This window comes from Chanos chanos, chromosome 7 (genome assembly GCF_902362185.1).
Source record: "Chanos chanos chromosome 7, fChaCha1.1, whole genome shotgun sequence".
NCBI classification, from domain to species: Eukaryota; Metazoa; Chordata; class Actinopteri; order Gonorynchiformes; family Chanidae; genus Chanos; species Chanos chanos.
Window position 1 is genome coordinate 18,564,244 of NC_044501.1, and position 19,061 is coordinate 18,583,304.

General features: G+C 42.2%; 2 protein-coding genes across 2 annotated transcripts; one reads left to right on the forward strand and one right to left on the reverse strand.

Annotated features, from left to right (window-relative positions):
- Positions 1-3,534: 3,534 nt before the first annotated feature.
- chtf18 (CTF18, chromosome transmission fidelity factor 18 homolog (S. cerevisiae)) lies at positions 3,535-17,963 on the forward strand. Its single transcript, XM_030780802.1, has 22 exons — positions 3,535-3,622; positions 4,346-4,537; positions 5,495-5,618; positions 7,210-7,432; positions 7,527-7,619; positions 7,761-7,813; positions 8,347-8,485; positions 8,887-9,099; positions 9,674-9,771; positions 9,964-10,087; positions 10,326-10,465; positions 10,550-10,643; positions 10,738-10,836; positions 11,239-11,369; positions 11,566-11,689; positions 11,861-12,085; positions 12,228-12,377; positions 12,731-12,861; positions 14,713-14,857; positions 15,645-15,764; positions 17,165-17,231; positions 17,833-17,963. The coding sequence occupies exons 1-22, from the start codon at positions 3,535-3,537 to the stop codon at positions 17,961-17,963; spliced, it is 2,904 nt and encodes a 967-aa protein (XP_030636662.1).
- A 459-nt stretch (positions 17,964-18,422) lies between these two features.
- Positions 18,423-18,867, reverse strand: gng13a (guanine nucleotide binding protein (G protein), gamma 13a). Its single transcript, XM_030780883.1, has 2 exons — positions 18,770-18,867; positions 18,423-18,528 (listed from the first exon to the last, which is right to left on the reverse strand). Exons 1-2 carry the CDS (start codon positions 18,865-18,867, stop codon positions 18,423-18,425), a joined length of 204 nt encoding a protein of 67 aa, XP_030636743.1.
- Between the last annotated feature and the right edge of the window lie 194 nt (positions 18,868-19,061).

Here is a 19,061-nt window from a genome sequence, read left to right on the forward strand (position 1 = left end):
TTTTAACCTATTAACTGCAGTATCACATTTACACCCTACCTACACTTGCTAGAACGCTGAACCTTAACCCATGGTTAATGTGCCAATGCTCTCTCTCTCTCCCCTTTCACATGTATTGTTACCTCTGCGGAGCGCTGCGGTGCACGCGTTCACACAATGTTTCGTTGTTCATACTCAGTAGAAAGCCCACGAGACATCATGAGGCGCGAACCCGTGTGCGGGTCAGCAGTGTTAAAGGTCACCCGTGACAGTCTCTTTATCACAAGAACGCGCAAAACTTCCGATTGAGAAAAACACAGATGAAGCCATAGTGTAATAATAAGATGGCACATAAAGTGAAATAGATGGATCACTACGACTGTCCATGTAGTACTGATTTGTGATTTGATTCTTCTGAAACTGTTCACGTCAGAAGTTTGGAGCGTTCAAACGGAGCTGACCAGAGCTTTCTCTGCGCGCACCAGACAGCCGCCCCCACGGCCAAAAATAGACCACATATCACAACCTATACACAATAAGCAAAGCATCGACCCACATGCATAAATACTAACCATATAAAACCTCCGTCACTACGGGAGAACACACATTTATTCATTCAGTTTTATTACCTGTAATATGATTCCGCCGAGAAACAAGACTGTCCAGAGCCCGAAACCCCGTGTCCAATGCATATTAATACTTCTCAAGTTCGCGATCTCTCGTTCCGTGCAGCAGAGAGCGCAGTAAACACAAACTTAAGGTCGAACACAGTCCAAACACCACATAGAAAACCCCATTGTTTAAAAAAGCTTAATATCTTGTTAAAACCACATTTTAAAAGTTTCAGAGGAAAAGCGTGTTACACATATTCACTTAACGACGCAGATGGTCAAGCCTATGATATCACAACAAATATTCCATGTTTCCGCGTTGGGACGGATCCAGTGATGTCACTCATACGTGAGCCAACTGTCAAATCGAGAAGGCGAGGCCATGAAAGTAAGAATGACAGCAAATCCAGCCTATTGCAATGGGCAGAATTAGTTAGACGAGAAACCACTCGATGTCACTTTGAAACACGTGGAATAATAACAGTGTCGGCCCGCGGGACCCAGATCTGACAAAAGCTTTTTTTTTCCCTCTCTCACTCTTTTTTTTTTTTAAGTCAGCATAGAAAGTGCAGATAATACACATATGAGAGCACATATATCGCACTAATTACAATACAAACTCTGTGGTGCAACATTGTTAAAAAAAAAAAAAGGCAAAGCATAGAGTATAAAGGACACGGTTATAATGATACACGATGATGTAATATATATATATATATATATATTAACATTTGCTAATGATGTTAATATGGAAAATCAATGTATTTAAATTAAAAAGAGTCCTTTAGCTTTAATGTTCTTATATCCTTCTGTAGGTCGAAGACTAATTAAAAGATATTTCATTTTGGTTTCTCCTTACACCATCTCATTTTATGTACAGGAAATCTTGCAAATATCATTGAGAGTTTAAGCAAGAAGGAGAATTCATTATTAAGATCGGGTTTTCCGAAGTATAGAAACACATCACCTCACATCAGGAACAGATGAAGTAACAAGATTTTGTAAACCATTCCAGAACGTTTCAGAGTGCGAGCTTTGCCAGAAAAGATGAACTAAAGTTTCAGGATCATTCTCACAAAATGTACACTGGTCATCACAATCAGTCTTAAATCTAGAAAAACCTTTAAAAAGTAAACCATGTATTCATTTAAATGAAAACCCTTTCACCTTGTTTGTGATGCAATACTTATTTGGTAGTAACCAAACCTCACCCTAATGAATCACTCCCATCTGATGTCAGCCACAGGGATTAATGGTGTATGTCTCTAATATGTTTATTGTTCAAGTTCAAAGTTCAAGTTTATTTAGAGCCCAATATCACTATTTAAAGTCTCAAAGGGCTTTACATTCCCACAACAAACAAAACGGGATGGCATCCCCCTGACTTAATCCTCACAGCGGGCAAGGAAAAACTCCCCAAAACCCCAGGTGTAATAGGGAAAAATGGAAATAATCTTGAGAAGGACCACAGAGAGAGGAGACCCCTTCCTGGCCAGACAGGTGTGCAGTAGGTGGAGACCTCGTGGACAATTACAAGTAATACAATTATAATGCAAAAACACTAGCAGACAAAATAAAGACAACAAAAGCAGGACGAGGGTATTGGTAATGAGGAGGAGGCTGACAGGGAGGAATGAAGAGGATGGAGGGGAGCAGTGCACACTTGGGAGGAAGACAATCACACTCATACAATGCATTCACACACACACACACACAGAGAGAGAAGATGAGGGGGAAAAGAGAGTATTAGTCTGGGTATCAGAACTTAATAAAGTAAATAAAGAATGTAGAGCATAGATGCACTAACTATGATTAGTTATCACAGACAGAGGAGAACGGGTTAGTTAGAGAGAACAACCCGGTCGATTTAATCCTATTATTGTTATGTTTAGAGATGTGGGGCAAATCGATCCCGACAGAAGGAGAGGTTGTTATGGTTTCTCAATATGTAATTTGTTCCCTGTGACACTGTCAGGCGGTTTCATAATGAGACAGAGATAAGATATGTAGGGCTATATAGTTAAGTCACTACTTTGATTCAGTATAGAGCTGGGGAAAGAACAAGAAATATAAAGGGGAACTCTTTCCCCACACACTGAAAATACGAAATGAGTGAAAAAAATTATGATGGTCCACTGCGTGTTTTGACAATGGCTTAACATACTGAAATGGTATCGAGAACCTGTGTTTCATGTCACAGTATATAGATATTGCACTCCTTACCAGTTTATTCAACTGTAATATAATGAGTCGAATATTAACTCTATCTATGCAAGGAATGCCACCACTGACCCTTCTTTCAATAGAGATGAACAACAGGCCTATGTAATACATTTATTTATTTCCAATTTTACGATAATAAAATAAACAAGGAAAATGCGAAAATCCTCGCTGAGCCTAATTTAGTGTTTTATTTTATTTTACTTTATCTTATTCAGCGACAACGACTCGTAATTTTTAAACCTGTTTAAATTCAGTGAAACTACCCACTGAAACCACTGCAAAGCTACGAGAAATCTCCCTTATGTAGTTTGTTTTTGGTTTTTAATCCCCTTTAGACAGCGAAATGGACAAAGTGAGCGAAACGCCTTCACGTTGATTGTAGTTTCTTAAAGGCCACTGTTTGCACAGTTGTATTAGCCTACCGGTAGGACACCTATATGTGTTTGCTGTGAAAGTTGACAACCTGTTCGTGAGCGCCATTCTTTGACTGAAAGTAAATTAACCAATGGCATTAAATGCAGTATTAGAAACGATCCAATAGTAAGAACGTATCAGCGGAAGTTGATAAAGTAACCCGGATGTATATGCGTTTGACAATATTTTGCGCGAAACGGGCTTTTCCTAATAAGTCGGTGTCCCAGAGTGATCAAGGAATAATATTTTTCAGTCGTATTTTGCGTTAAGTATCGTATTCTTCTCACAGGATTAGTACACTGTAGCGATGGACGAATACGAAGAGATGTACGGGATTGAAGATGATTTTGAACGGCAATTTGCGGATGAGTTAGAGGTGATGGCGGAGATGGATTGTAAGTAAATTTAGCTGGTGAGCGCTTTGCGTACAAACCCTTCAAATTCGCTGTAATTAGTGGTGTGTGATTTGAACATTAAATTTACTCTTCGTTTGCTTAAATTAGCTATTTGAAACATTTCCCACCTCGTTTTAGATGAAGACGTTTAATTTGGGAATAGAGTCACTAATGAATGAATAAATCCCGTTGATAAAGTTCGTACCGAATGAGTTAAGGTGTTCCGTACGATTTAGAAATAAGTGGTCTGTTGATTTCTGAAATTCTTCTTACTATTCTGCTGTAGATCTGAGATTACATTCAGAGAAGAAGCACTCTTTTGTGCAACGTCTAGAAGATATCAGTAGAGGGCAGTACATACATTTAATTAATTGGTACTTCGAGACAGTTTACTTTATTACCAGCCAAATGTTAATGAGTCTATTTTCTGAAGCCGGTATTGTATCTAACTTTTTTATTGTTATTTTTTTAACGATGACTGTATAGATTTTGTTTGTAAACCATCATAAAATGTATTAACAAGAATATGTGTAAAGCCATCTTCTTATCATGTTTTAGGAAAGAGCGTGGTAGTCAATTAACTGTGCTTCTCACTGACAGTTACTGCTCTCTTTGGCAGTCCTGTTCGACAGATTCTGCGTTAATATTTCTTTCTGTACATGTGTTTTTTTTTTTTGTTTTGTTTTGTTTTTTTTTGCTTCTTTTCGACTTTTGTGCACACAGTTGACCCCACACCTTTTACAAAAGTGTCTCAGCTCCGAAATAAGCAGCCTGTTCCACAGTCATTCGAGGAGGCGATCTCGGTTGGTGACCAGCTGTTGAACCGGCCAGCCGGAACTGGCAAACGACAAGAGCTCCACTCAGACGTCACATCGCGCGTCTCTCCCTTAAGGCAAGATGATGAAGAATCACTGAGTGAGTGACCACATCTGTGCGCTCTTTGGTTTTGCTCAAGAATAGTTTAAAAGATTATGCGCTATTGGCCCCTGCCTTCGAAAAGGATATCATCTCTGTGTCAGCGACGTTGACATTTTGAATGCTTCCTTATACGTATTTACACACACACACACACACACACATATATATATATATATATATATATATATATATAAAATGTGTGTGTGTGTGTGTGTGTGTGTGTGTGTGCGCACACACACATATATATATGCATATGTGTGTGTGTATGAACAGTTTTCAGTCAATTTTCATGGCCCATTTATCATCAAGTGTAATTTTAGAATAGTGACATGTGGAGCTGTGTGTAGTATAGTGACATGTGGAGCTGTGTGTAGTATGCTGACCTGTGGAGCTGTGTGTAGTATAGTGACATGTGGAGCTGTGTGTATTATAGTGATATGTGGATCGATGTGTAGTATAGTGACATGTGGAGCTGTGTGTAGTATAGTGACATGTGGAGCGATGTGTAGTATAGTGACATGTGGAGCTGTGTGTAGTATAGTGACATGTGGAGCTGTGTGTAGTATAGTGACATGTGGAGCTGTGTGTAAGTATAGTGACATGTGGAGCTGTGTGTAAGTATAGTGACATGTGGAGCTGTGTGTAAGTATAGTGACATGTGGAGCTGTGTGTAAGTATAGTGACATGTGGAGCTGTGTGTAAGTATAGTGACATGTGGAGCTGTGTGTAGTATAGTGACATGTGGAGCTGTGTGTAGTATAGTGACATGTGGAGCTGTGTGTAGTATAGTGACATGTGGAGCTGTGTGTAGTATAATGACATGTGGAGCTGTGTGTAGTATAGCGATATGTGGAGCTGTGTGTAGTATAGTGACATGTGGAGCTGTGTGTAGTATAGTGACATGTGGAGCTGTGTGTAAGTGTGTGTATTTATCTGTCTTTGAACTTGGTGCAGCCCCTAAAGCTAAGAAACGGAAGCAAGATGTTGCCAAAAGACTCCAGTTTAGCCAGATGCATGAGGGTGATGACATCACTCCCCCCTCGTCCCCTGAGGTTTATGAGAGGTTGGAAAACAGAAGGTAAGTATTACTTTGCTGTTGAACTGTTCACGTCAATGAGAACTAGGGATGCAACGGTACACGGTATGTTATCGAACCGTTCGGTACGCCCCCCCACTGTTCAATACGCACACGGGAACCGCAGTATCACGATATGCCTGTCACTTTCCTATAATTTCCAAAACTTGCTTGTTGCGCTGGAGACCACATGCACGTTGTACCTTCAGATCCACAGAACATCTCTGGAGCCTATCAGAATTTCCCTGGAGCCTATCAGCGTTCTGTATGCAAATACAAGCTGGAGAGGAGAGGGGCAACTAAAACCAAATATTCTCTCTGCTCCAACGTGACAATGGAGAGCGCTAGCGAGACAGAGAGAAGCAAATTTGAAGAGGCACCGCCCTCTTTCAAATCTCTGACGGAGTATTAGGGCCACATTGAGGGGGGGGGGATTCAAAGATTTCAAGAGTAAGGTCATAATATTACGAGAATACAGTCATCACTGAGAAAAAAGTCACAATATTATGAGAGTAAAGTCGTAATTTAGTGAAAATAAAGTAATATTTCGAGAATAAAGTTGTAATATTAAGTGAAAAAAATCATAATCTTATGAGAATAAAAACGTATAATTTTGAGGGAAAAAACCCCCCACAATTTTTAGGAAAATATATTACCAGCAACCAACAAAACGGGCGGGAGGACAGTCAATGGCAGCCTGAGCCTGCTTCTGGAAACTTCTGTTTGTCTTAGGCATCATTATTTGTGAAACCTATACTAAAGTATAGCTTCACAAGATGTTCCATGCTCCTAATTTAACTCATGCAGCAGGCTGCTCTTCCGATACTTCCCCTCACGTATCCTAAAATTACGACTTTATTCTCGTAATATTATGACTTTTTTCTTGTGAAATTCCAACTTTATTCTCGTAATATTACCACTTTACCCTCATAATATTACAAGCTTATTCTCGAGATCTCAGAATTTTATTTCCCTCAATGTGGCCTTAATACTTCGTTGTGCAAATCCACTGCGTAGGAACATTTCAGATTCAGCATTCAGTACAATGACTATAAACAAACAAAGTACAGTCTGCAAGCATTGCTTTGCCACTGTCGGCCCGGTCAGTCATGCTGCCATTTTTCTGAATGGAAAGCTTTATTTGTCTCTAGGCAAAATAAAAAGTTCATTGTTTATAGGTTGAGTGTTTTTATTTTTTCCTTAAATGTAGAGGTACTGAAACCATACTGTTACCGTGGCCCAAAACCCGTGATACATACCGAACCCGTGATACATACCGAACCCGTGATACATACCGAACCGTGGTCCCACTGTATCGTCACATCCACTGTCTGTCAATCAACTGTCTGTCACTGATAGCCATACTGACATCACAGCTGACATCATGAATGACATCACTGTTTATATCACTAACAGCAGTGCTGATATCACTAATAACATCAATGGTGACAAGGTGACATCATTCATTTGATTCATTAATTGTGAATATAAGTGACAGCTTTTATTCCATGAGATCAAAAATGATGATATGTCCATGACATCACCTGACATTTCGCATATTCCGCAGAGGTTATTTCTTCCTTTCTCCCCACAGGACCGAGGTGTCCATGCCCCTCTCTCCTAATACGCTGCCTGTTTCCGCGGTTCCTAGTGTTTTGGATATTAGTGGTCTGGCAGCCTTGCAACAGTCACCTAGAAGCGTTACCACGACAACATGCCATGTACTTAAACGTCCCCCTGCAACAGGAGATTACATCAGTGTCACAGATTCTCAGGGAAACAGAGTCTATCTGAGCAAAAAAGAAGAGGAGGACAAGGTATGTCTCTCCCTCAGCCTCTCTCGTCCGCATGCACACACAGCCTCAGCGTCACACAACGTGTAACAACTTTATGTGTGTCTTTACTGGTCAGGCACCGGATCCCAGGGCTTTCCGAAACTCCCAGAATGCGCTGGGACTACTGGCGGTCCCGATCGAAGTGCTAAAGGAACAAGTGGCAGAGAGAGTGAGAGTGCATATATGCATATTATTCTTCTCCAACAGACATACACAACATACAACTTCACAGTCGCACTCACAGTGAAATGCAGTCAATGTGTGGGTCCATGAAAAGAATGTTAGGATGTTTTTTTTTTTTTCCCCTCAGCGTCATCGCCAGGTGGTCGAGGAGTCTCAGCGACTGACTGAACTGCTTAACAGGTGTGTGTATGATTGTGGTGTATGTGTGTGTGTCTGTGTGGTTATTCAAAACAAAAATTCAAAGTGTGTGGTTTGCATGATGAGTAAGGTCTCTGTGCGATGCTTCAAGTGCTCTGAACCCTGTGTGCTTATGCTGTGTGTGTTTGTGTGTGTGTGTGTGTGTGTGTGTGTGTGTGTGTGTGTGTGTCTGAATCCTGTGTGCTTATGCTATATGTGTGTGTGAGTCAGAACCCTGTGTGCTTATGCTGTGTGTGTTTTTGTGTGTGTGTGTCTGAATCCTGTGTTCTTATGCTGTAGGAGTGTGTGTCTCTGAACCCTGTGTGCTTATGCTATCAGAATGTGTGTGTGTGTGTGTGTGTGTGTTTGAAGGGATGTATTTATGGGTGCAGTTGTATGCTGTATCTATTTATACGCACAGATATTTATATCTCCCTGAACACATCTGTATGGCTCTTGGGTAAGCCCTAGGTCTAGAGCTCATTATTGATTTGTGTGTTTGTGTCTGTGTGTAACTGATAACTGTGTGTTTTCAGTGGCATAGATCCAGAGCTTTTGGCAGAGGAAGAGCCAGAGGGCGGAGAGGATAATGATGATGATGATGAAGGTCGCTCATCTAGGCTTTGGGTGGATCGCTTTTCCCCAAAGCATTACACAGAGCTACTGAGTGACGATGTGAGTACTGCACAAACACACAAACGAAATCACTTGGGAGGTGTACCCAAAAATTCACATGTTGGCAGCGGATCGGACAGGGTGTTGTATTTACAGGAGATTGTCTTGAATTTGAGATCCTGCTGCAGTAAACAGCTATCATAGAGGTGGATTAAGTTTCCTTGGTTACGACTGACTCTGTGTTATCGGAAAGCCAGCATGACTCAGGTCGAGGAGAGTGCAAAGCTTCGTTCTGTCAGACCATCCCAGCAGTAATTAGTGTGGATTACACGCTGCAGATGGGCTCTATCCCAGGTTTAATGACTCCTTCTTTGCTGAACATGATTGTTTTTTTCAGTTGTGTGACTGTGTGAATTCATGTGTTTTGTGCATGTGTGTTCATTCTTTGTGCGGTCTTATAGTTCACTAATCGTTGTCTGCTGAAATGGCTGAAACTTTGGGATACGGTGGTTTTTGGGAGAGAAAGAAAACCCCGTGCCCCTGCCCCTGAAGTCAGACCCAGTGGCCAGAACGCACAAAACCAGAACCAAGCTCAGCGCTTCAAAACCAAGAGCCAAATCACGGAGGAGATACTGGAAGCCGAGCTAGACCAGTACAAACGTCCCAAATACAAGGTGAGATCCGTTTAAACTGGACAAAAGCCTGTTTGTGCTTTAACTCACACAGATTTTTGCTCAGTCATTTGTCTAGTGAACCACAGGATATAACACATTAGTCCCAGGAAACATTCCTCTCGTTAACTTCTTTGTTTGTCTAAAGTTTACAGAAGACGTGTACAGCGCTCATATGATTTCAACCTCTGAATGTTTACCGCATGTTCTCATGACATCGTAAATCTATTTTCCCCCTTCTTTTTTTCCCAACCAAGGGAAACGCTAAACTTTATTTTTTGGGGCTTTTATTCCTTGAGAGTAAACAGTAGATCAGTTCCTTCAGTTCATTTCTCCTCATTTGTCTCACTGCTCTTTATGGACACTGGTATTAGTGTAGGCTTCTCCTGGCTGTTTCATCAGAGGTCATATCTGTGACGCGGGAAGGGCCAGATGAGGATCACCTCCTTGGCCCTTTAAGATGGCGTTAAATCTGTGAATAATCCAGAAAGCCTTGGAAAAAAATGTGTCAGATCTGCATTGTGGCATGATTGTGAAGTTAGAGTTTACGAGCAGTTTGGCTCTTCCTACTCACTAGGTGGCTCTGTTGTCTGGTCCTCCGGGGTTGGGGAAGACTACACTAGCATATGTCATCGCAAAACACGCTGGTTACAACGTTGTGGAGATCAATGCTAGGTACCTTACACACAAACACACACACACACACATACACACACACATACACACACACACTGACGTTCAGACAAAGTCAGTTTCAACAGCTAAACTTTATGCATGACTTAAATTTCAAATGAACACACGTGTGTGGATTATGTCTTATTTAAATGGAGTTGACAAATCTCTGTCTCTCCCCCTTTTGTATCCAAGCGATGATCGAAGTGCTGAGTTGTTCCAGAAGCGTATCGACACAGCAACACAGATGAAGTCAGTCTTGGGAGCCAATGAGAGGCCAAACTGCCTGATTATTGATGAGATTGACGGGGCTCCTACCGTAAGTCCCGCCTTCCCTCTTATTCTGTGCTTGGGTCTGAAACTCTCTGACACTATAAGTTTGGTGAGCTCTCTTTATTCTCACATTAAAATCATACCAGAACATAGTGGAAAATGTTACTGAAGTATTTTCGAAGCTTTATGGTCTTTCTCAATCAGTTAGTGTTTTATTTAACCAAGAAAGAACCAGCTTGTATCTGATTGGCTTGTTCCTTACTCTGATCTTCTGAATGGGCTAGGCTGCCATCAATATCCTGTTGGCCACCATTAACAGGAAGGATAGTCGTGAGGAAGCAGAGTCAGGCGCCAACACACTAAAGAAGAAGAAGAAAAAAGAGTCTGTGCTGCTTCGGCCAATCATCTGCATCTGCAATGACCTGTAGGCCCCCCCCCCCCGCTTACATCCAGTGACATATTTGAAAGTGAGTTGTGCTGTGATCTGATTGGTTGTTTTTGTCATCAGCTATGTTCCAGCTCTGAGGCCGCTGAGGCAACAAGCGTTCCTATTGGCTTTTCCCCCGACACAGCCCTCCCGCTTATCTCAGAGACTGGCTGAGGTAGGGCACACTCAGAATTAAACAAGCATGACAGACACAAACTATATCAACCGCATAAAGCTATGTACACACTGTGTGTGTGTGTGTTTGTCAGATCTCACGGCTGCAGGGTATGAAGGCAGATACAGGTACTTTGATGGCCCTCTGTGAGAAAACAGATAATGACATTCGTGCTTGTATCAACACACTACAGGTAAGACAAAGTATTAGAACCCCCAAACCTGTGCTGTCTAGACAAAAACATATGCCTATACATAACCTACAGCTTGCATTTGTGAACACGTGCAAGGTTTTCTTTTTCATTTTGACTTCGGCTAAGATAGCTTGTTAGACATGCACTGTCACTGCCATTTTAGCACATTTAAAGATATCCTTCCCTTTTAGATACATCTGGGCAGAAAATGTGTTTTCAAAACCTTTATTTGCATGCTTAAATAAGTGTGTGTGTGTGTGTGCGGGTGTGTGTGTATGAATTAATGTGTGTGTATGTGTGCGTGGGTGTTTACAATTAAATATTACATGAGTGTGCTTTTGTGTGGACAGACACATGTGTATTGTGTAATGTTTCTGTGTGTGTTTGTATGTGTGTGTGTAGTTCTTACATGGGCGTGGACAGAAGCAACTGGACCAGCGTACAGTGAGCAGTATGACTGTGGGACTTAAAGACCAGAACAAGGGTCTATTCTCGGTGTGGCAAGAAATCTTTCAGCTGCCACGACTCAAACGGTACGCACAGAAACCACACCCCTCATTAGCATAGCCCCTCCCTCTGTCTCACTCTCTCTTCCTCCCAAACTCACATGTAGCGTTCCACCATTTACAAACACCACGACTAGAGTAGCTTGTAGAGTAAACATGAGAGTCATTTAGATTCTTTTTATTGGTATGTTTGTAAGAGCTTGTTGTGTTATTCCTGTTAAAGGAAGCGGATTGGTGCAGACCCGTACATAGGGCTGGTGGAGGCGGGGCTTAAAGAGGGAGCTCAGAGACTTCAGAACATCCTCCATCTGGCCTCATCCAACGGAGAACATGAGAAAGTTTCCCAGGTACACACACATGCACACACCCACACACAAACATTTTAAAACTATGGTCTCAACCACACACTTACACACGCTAGTCTTAACCCTGTCTTTTTATCCCCTTTCCTCTCTCTCTCTCTTCTCTCCCCCCCCCCCCCCCCCTCTCTCTCTCTCTCTTTCTCTCTCTCATTGTAGGGCCTGTATGATAATTTCCTCAGTATGAAGATGAAGGATCCTAACATGTCGGCTGTGTGTTCAGGACTGGACTGGTTGTGTTTTTCTGACCTGTTAAACGAGTGTGTTATGCATGGTCAGAACTACTCACTCATGCGGTACCTCCCCTTCCTGCCCGCCGCCTTCCACTTCCTGTATGCATCCAACTCTGTCCCACGTATCAACTACCCCAACAGTCAGTATGAGGTGAGACAGATGAGAGAATGTATTAATCTGCTGCCTCTCCAAAGTTAAACGTTGTGTTTGTCGGCTAAGCCCACTAATTGCCCTCTCTCGTGCAGTCTGAAAGATATGAGTATTTAACCTGTCTTGTGTAAATGTGCTCCAGGCATTGACCCGTACTCAACACACCAAGAACGCCATGGTTGCCATGTTGGCTGAGATCCCTCCTGCAGTGCGGTGTCGTGTTAGTCTACACACTCTGTGCTTGGACATGCTTAGTCTTCTACTGGAACTCATCTGCCCCAAACTGCGACCAGTAAGTGTGTGTGTGTGTGTGTGTGTGTGTGTGTGTGTGAGTGTGTGTGAGTGTGTGTGAGCAAGTGAGTGAGCGTGTTGATGTCATCCACACCAAACTGTGATCAGAGAAGGTCTGTGTGTGCGCGCGCACGTGTGTGTGAGCGCGTGTCTCACAGTGAAGGAATCATTTTTGCAAAAGCAGGCTGTTGAGAGTAAGGCTTTATATTTATTTGATTATTTATATATTTATATGATTATTTTATAAGTGTTATTGCTGTAACAATGTGTTCCATGAAAACATGAGGCTTGTGTGTGTTTTAATCTCTGCCTCTTGCTCTACCTTTAATCCTTCTGTCTCTGTTTCGCTCACAGGTAAATCCTCAGCTTTACAGCACTAGAGAGAAACAGCAGCTGTGTGATCTAATCGATACGATGATCAATTACAACCTGACCTACAGACAAGACCGCACACCAGAGGGTCAATACATTTATGTGCTGGAGCCGTGAGTATACACACACACACACACACACACACACACACAGAGTGAGAGAGAGAGAGAGAGAGAGACATACGCATACATGGTCAGAAACTCGCACGCACACACAGACGGACACACATGCTCGTGCACACACACACACACACCTACACAACCAGGGGGCTGTGTGTTTTTAGGAGAGATATTAGGTTGTGCAGCTCAGGCTGATGGAGTCTCATCTCTCCTTCACGCTCTGGCGTGTGATTTGTTTACCTGACCTGCGTGCTTCGGTGACGGATTAGTGTACAGCTCCAGATTAGTCCTCCATCCTCTCTCCGTCCCCTCCTCTCCTCTGCCCTCTCTCATTGGAGCAGTCCGTCTCAGTGAGAACAAGGGCTTCTGGCTGGAGCTCTCCCTCATCTGGCAGTGAATCAACCCCCTGAGCACACACACACACACACACACACCTCTCTAAAGGTTAAGACAAATACCGCCAAGTCTGCAGATTGTGGAAATGCTCCAAAGAGAAGAGAGAGTTTGGATTTTATAGGAAAACATGGGACTCACAACTAACCTGGACCACGGCAGCAAGTTTGATCTGTTTTCACATGCGGAAGCGAGCAGAGTGTGTTGATTTTTTTGTGTGTGTGTGTGTGGGGCTGTTGTTATTTAGTGGGGTATATGTGGATACAGTGTTGTTGTTGTTCGTGCTGAAGGAATGCAGCAGTCCTTCCTTCAGGCCCGATGTCGACAGACCTTGGTGACGTCGGACTGGGGTGTTCCACTGCTCGTGGCTTTGTTTGTCCTTCTCCTGCTCTATGTCTTCCTGTACCTCCCTGCTCTGGCCCACCAAGCCATGCTACAGCAGGCGCTAAGCAACGGCACTGATGCCATCGCCATGGCAACAGATAAATTCAACTGAACCTCACGGAATTTGCTAGACACAACCAACAACACAAAGAGCAACTCGATTTGAGAAGACAGGAAACTGATCCCGATAGCATTTTGTTGTCTTCATGGCAACCAACAACTGACTAATCTGCAGCATATTTGGAGTGTAACCAACACAGGCAGCCTCATGGATCTGTGTAACCATGGCAACCAACAACCCTCTTGGTATCGACAGAGTCAATAGAGATCAACAGAGTAAAGGCAACAGTCAGTGCAACTTTCAGCATGGGCACAATCGTATTTTCCCATATGACGGTAAAGAATACCACTGGAAAGACTGACTGACTACTGCTACCATGGACTAACAGTGCATGAAGTGTTTGGAGTCCGTTAAGGAGATTCCTCATGGAGAGCCCTTTGACAAAGGAGGCTAAGACAGGGAGTCTGTCCCCTTGGCAGAGAAAAGGAGGAGCATGTTTTGTTTTTCTTTTCTTTTCTTTTTTTTGTCTTTCTTCATGGGCCCAAACCCTTGCGTAAGCTTTAACTTCAGGAATTTATTTGTTTATTTAACTGGCAAGTGGTTTTATCTGATTATTTACCAGTGGCTGCAGTTCGTTTTCTTAGAAAAATTTATCAGGAGAATAACCCATTTGATTACATTTGTCAGTCTCTTTCTCTTTCTCTCTCTCTCTCTCTCTCTCTCTCTCTCACTCTCTCTTTCTCTTTCTCTCATGCTGTCTCTCTTACTCACTCACTCTCTCTCATGCTCCTTTTCAGGGTCAGTTTGTCTTGTCCTAGACTAATTTGAAATGCTTGACATTCTTGGATGGTTATGTAAATGCACTTCAGGGTATAAAGAGCACAAAAATAAAGATTTTAGTGTGATTTAGTCTGTCAGACTGGATAAAGAGGTTTAAGGTCTTATGTTACCCAGTGTGAAGCAATGACTGACGTTCGTGTGTGTGTGTGTGTGTGTGTGTTTAACAGTAATGTGGAGGATGTAGTGCGGTTTACAGGCCTGCCACCTCGTCGACAACTCACTTACCAGGCAAAGCAGCTCATCGCCAGGGAAACAGAGCTCGAGAGGATGAGGAGAACAGAGAGAGCTCTGCAGAAACGCAACACACACAAGGTAAGATATTAACTCAACCCTGCATGACATAGCCCACTCACAGTAAGACATTAACCCAGCCCAACCCACTCAGAGTAAGACAGTAACTCAACCCAACACAATTCACTCACAGTAAGACATTAACCCAGCACAACCCACTCACAGTAAGACATTAACCCAGCACAACCCACTCAGAGTAAGACAATAACTCAACCCAACACAATTCACTCACAGTAAGACATTAACCCAGCACAACCCACTCACAGTAAGACAATAACTCAACCCAACACAATTCACTCACAGTAAGACAATAACTCAACCCAACACAGTCCACTCACAGTAAGGCAATAACTCAACCCAACACAGTCCACTCACAGTAAGGCAACAACTCAACCCAACACAATTCACTCACAGTAAGGCAACAACTCAACCCAGCACAATTCACTCACAGTAAGGCAACAACTCAACCCAACACAATTCACTCACAGTAATACAACAGTTCAACCCAACACAGTCCACTCACAGTAAGGCAACAACTCAACCCAACACAATTCACTCACAGTAAGACAATAACTCAACCCAACACAGTCCATTTAGAGTTAGACAACAAATCAACCGAACACACTCACTGTCAGAGAACGACTGAACCTGTTTCCCAGGCTGTTGATGTGATGTGAGGTAATCTGTTATGGCTTAATATGGTTAAAACATTATATATATATAATGTATATGTATATGTATGTTCAGGGTTTACACATATCTGATCTTTGCACAAATGTCTGATGTTTGTGCTGTATGTGACCTTCAGACAGAGGAGGTGAAAGAGGAGAAAGTGGAAACTCAGAAAAAGGAGGTAAAGAAGATGACCACCAAGAACCACCAGCAGAGACTGGAGAACATTGTCAAACAGACAACAGTGGAGAGCAAAGTAAGAAACACTTACCGTCCCAGTCACTACCTGTTCTTTCTTTCTTTCTTACTTTCTTTCAAAACAGCCTATAGGCATTTTATGTGTTGAAGTCATGATGTAGATCAGTGTGTCCCACCCTCAGTAGTGGAGACTGGTGTGTGTCTCTCCTCGCTCCTCATTAAGCCCATGTCTTGTCATTAACTGGATGTTGTTTTAGGAGACTGGGTGTGGCTTTAGGAGACTGGGTGTATCTTTAGGAGTCTGGGTGTTCCTCTGGGAGACTGGGTGTATCTTTAGGAGACTGGGTGTGGCTTTAGGAGACTGGGTGTTGCTTTGGGAGACTGGGTGTATCTTTAGGAGACTGGGTGTGGCTTTAGGAGACTGGGTGTTGCTTTGGGAGACTGGGTGTATCTTTAGGAGACTGGGTGTTGCTTTGGGAGACTGGGTGTTGCTTTAGGAGACTGGGTGTATCTTTAGGAGACTGGGTGTTGCTTTGGGAGACTGGGTGTATCTTTAGGAGACTGGGTGTGGCTTTAGGAGACTGGGTGTGGCTTTAGGAGACTGGGTGTGGCTTTAAGAGACTGGGTGTATCTTTAGGAGACTGGGTGTGGCTTTAGGAGACTGGGTGTGGCTTTAGGAGACTGGGTGTATCTTTAGGAGACTGGGTGTATCTTTAGGAGACTGGGTGTGGCTTTAGGAGACTGGGTGTGGCTTTAGGAGACTGGGTGTGGCTTTAGGAGACTGGGTGTGGCTTGTTTACATCCTCTGTTTCTCAAGATAAGGTTTATCACTCTAATTACTCCTTACATGTTAATCTAAACATAGGTTAATATTATTCCAGTGTCTGTAGCTGCAAAAATGAAAACCTCCTTCATAGTACTTCATAGTATTACTAAGTTGCTAAGCTAAATGGATCACACAGTTAATAGTAAAAGTTTATGAAACACAAATTAATGTCCATTTTTGTAAGTCATGTAGTCATTGCTTGAAAATGAGCAAATAATTTTTCCAAACAGACAGTTTCATGCTTGTGAAGAGGAACTGGTTTCCTCTGACCTTTTAGCTTTGTGTTAATCTTAACCATTACCCTGATTAAAGCTTAACTCAGAACCTGGTGGTGTTTAATGGAAATGACTTGACCTGTCCACTGTTTGAGCACATCCCTCTGTGTCTATACATTTTGTCTTTTCTTTTTTCTTTTTTTAACCGAACAATTTGAGTATAATGCTATGTTTGTCACTCTACTATATGCTCCGCTACGCTGCATGGTTTTAATCCAGTAGAAATTAGGTTAACAGCAAATCGGTGTCAGCGAAGCCAGCTTTAGAGAAGAGATTTTTAATCATGTCATATTGCTGCACCTGTCCTGTTAGTAACCGGGTGTGTGTGTGTGTGTGTGTGTGTGTTTTTCCCTCCAGCCGGAGTTAGATTTTTTTGGACGAGCCATCATACCAAAAGAGAAGCCGGCAGTCACCACAACCACAGGTAATTTGAACGTGTTCTTACATTTACATAATTACGACACATACTTGACATGAAAAGGCGATTCAGACAAAAATGGCAAAAATGAGACAAATTCTCCCTTTTCTTTTTATGTAATAAAACTATTCACATGGCAATGTTGTTTTTTTCTTTTCTTTTTTTGTTTTTTGAAGACCATGTAGAATCAAAACTTAATGCTATAATATGTGTAGACCATTTCCCTTGCACCAACTTGAAAATGAGGTGCAAGGTAAGATTTTACAAAACGGACATGCAGGTGAGTAGAATTTGTAGTTTTGCAGTGTCAGACATGCACTGAAAACGTGGAATATACTGAAAGCTATTTTAGCCTCATAACACTGTAAAATTCAATTATCATTGTTATTAAATTGTTGTTTTTGTTTGAGTCAGCCTCAAAGATCATGCAAAAATGAATTTTTTTGAATGACTGACTAAACACCGCACACTCTCACTCACTCGCTCACTCACACACACACACACACACACACACACACACACAGAATATCATTAACCACAGATGGGTTTTTCTGCTTTTTCTCTCCTTTGCTGTCTCTTTGTCTTTTTCTCGCCTGACACCCAAAAGGGGATGAGAGTAAAGTAGGTGGAGCTCTGCAGATAGGAAAGGCCGTCGGGAACAGTGACGTCTGGTTCCGCTTCAATGAAGGCGTGTCCAACGCAGTGCGGCGAAATGTGTACATCAGAGAATTGCTCTGATGCATGTCATGTATGCACGCGTAATCGTGTGTGTGTGTGTGTGTGTGTGTGTGTGTGTGTTTGTGTGTTTGAACAATACAGGAACTGACAGTGAACGATTTCGAAAACAGATGGACTGTCCAGTGTTCAGACGATGAACTTTATTTGTTAAAGACTCAAAAAAAAACATGCATTACAATAAAATAATTTTTGTAATTGTTGGTTGTTTGCCAGTTGTACTGTATTACTTCAAGAATTTTCAAAGGTAATTTTTCCATCTACTTACTATGGCTTCAGTGCATTTATGAACTTTTCCAACAAGACAACAGTTTATTAATGCAGGAATAAAATGTATTTTTGGACACATCTTTGAGACAATGAGGAAAAATAAATGTTTGCATTTCGCATTAATGAAATGGCCGTAATAATGTAGAAGGGTGTGTGCGTGTGCGCACATGTGTGCAAGTGGGTGGGCGTGTCCTATAGGACCACACATTTCCCTGTCTCCACCCATGGGTTGTCCTTCATCAGCTCTGAGTTTAGGAAAGGATCCTCAGTCATGGTCTCCTCCACCCATTTGACCAGCCTAACAGTCAAGTCAGAGGTGAGAGACAGGTGAGACTGGCCAATGGCAGTTAAGGGATTTATCTGAGTGGGTGGGGTGGTGTTGTGGATTCAGGAAGAGACTTGGAGATTAGTTCTATAGGTAGAGTGTCCGGTTAGTGTTGGAGTTTAAATTAATTTTATATATTTGAAAATACAATCATCTTTTTGCACATATTCCACTTACAATATGTGTGTGTGTGTGTGTGTGTGTTGTTACTCACTCTGGGATTGTAACAGATGTTTTTTCTCTTGTTATCTGATGTTGATATTTGAGACTTTCCACTTGGTTCTTCATCTGGGTTTCATCCAGCTCATCCATCTGTTAGACACATAATCAATATTTAAATGATCCATCTCTGCCACCGACACACACACACACAGCTCACTGATCTGTGTAAATACGCTTGCACAAAAAAGAGAAGCCTGAAATCAGGTGAACTACCCAATTCTGGTCCCCACTGCCACCAGCTATATAAAATATCAACAAGTAGTTTTCCTCTTGTACCACTTATA

Coding starts and splice junctions, on each gene's coding strand:
- chtf18 (XM_030780802.1), top strand. CDS start 3,535: ATGGACGAATACGAAGAGATGTACGGGATTGAAGATGATTTTGAACGG. Junction 9,100..9,673: donor ACAAACGTCCCAAATACAAG/GTGAGATCCGTT, acceptor CCTACTCACTAG/GTGGCTCTGTTGTCTGGTCC. Junction 10,088..10,325: donor AGATTGACGGGGCTCCTACC/GTAAGTCCCGCC, acceptor TGAATGGGCTAG/GCTGCCATCAATATCCTGTT.
- gng13a (XM_030780883.1), bottom strand. CDS start 18,867: ATGGATGAGCTGGATGAAACCCAGATGAAGAACCAAGTGGAAAGTCTC. Junction 18,529..18,769: donor ACATCTGTTACAATCCCAGA/GTGAGTAACAAC, acceptor CTTGACTGTTAG/GCTGGTCAAATGGGTGGAGG.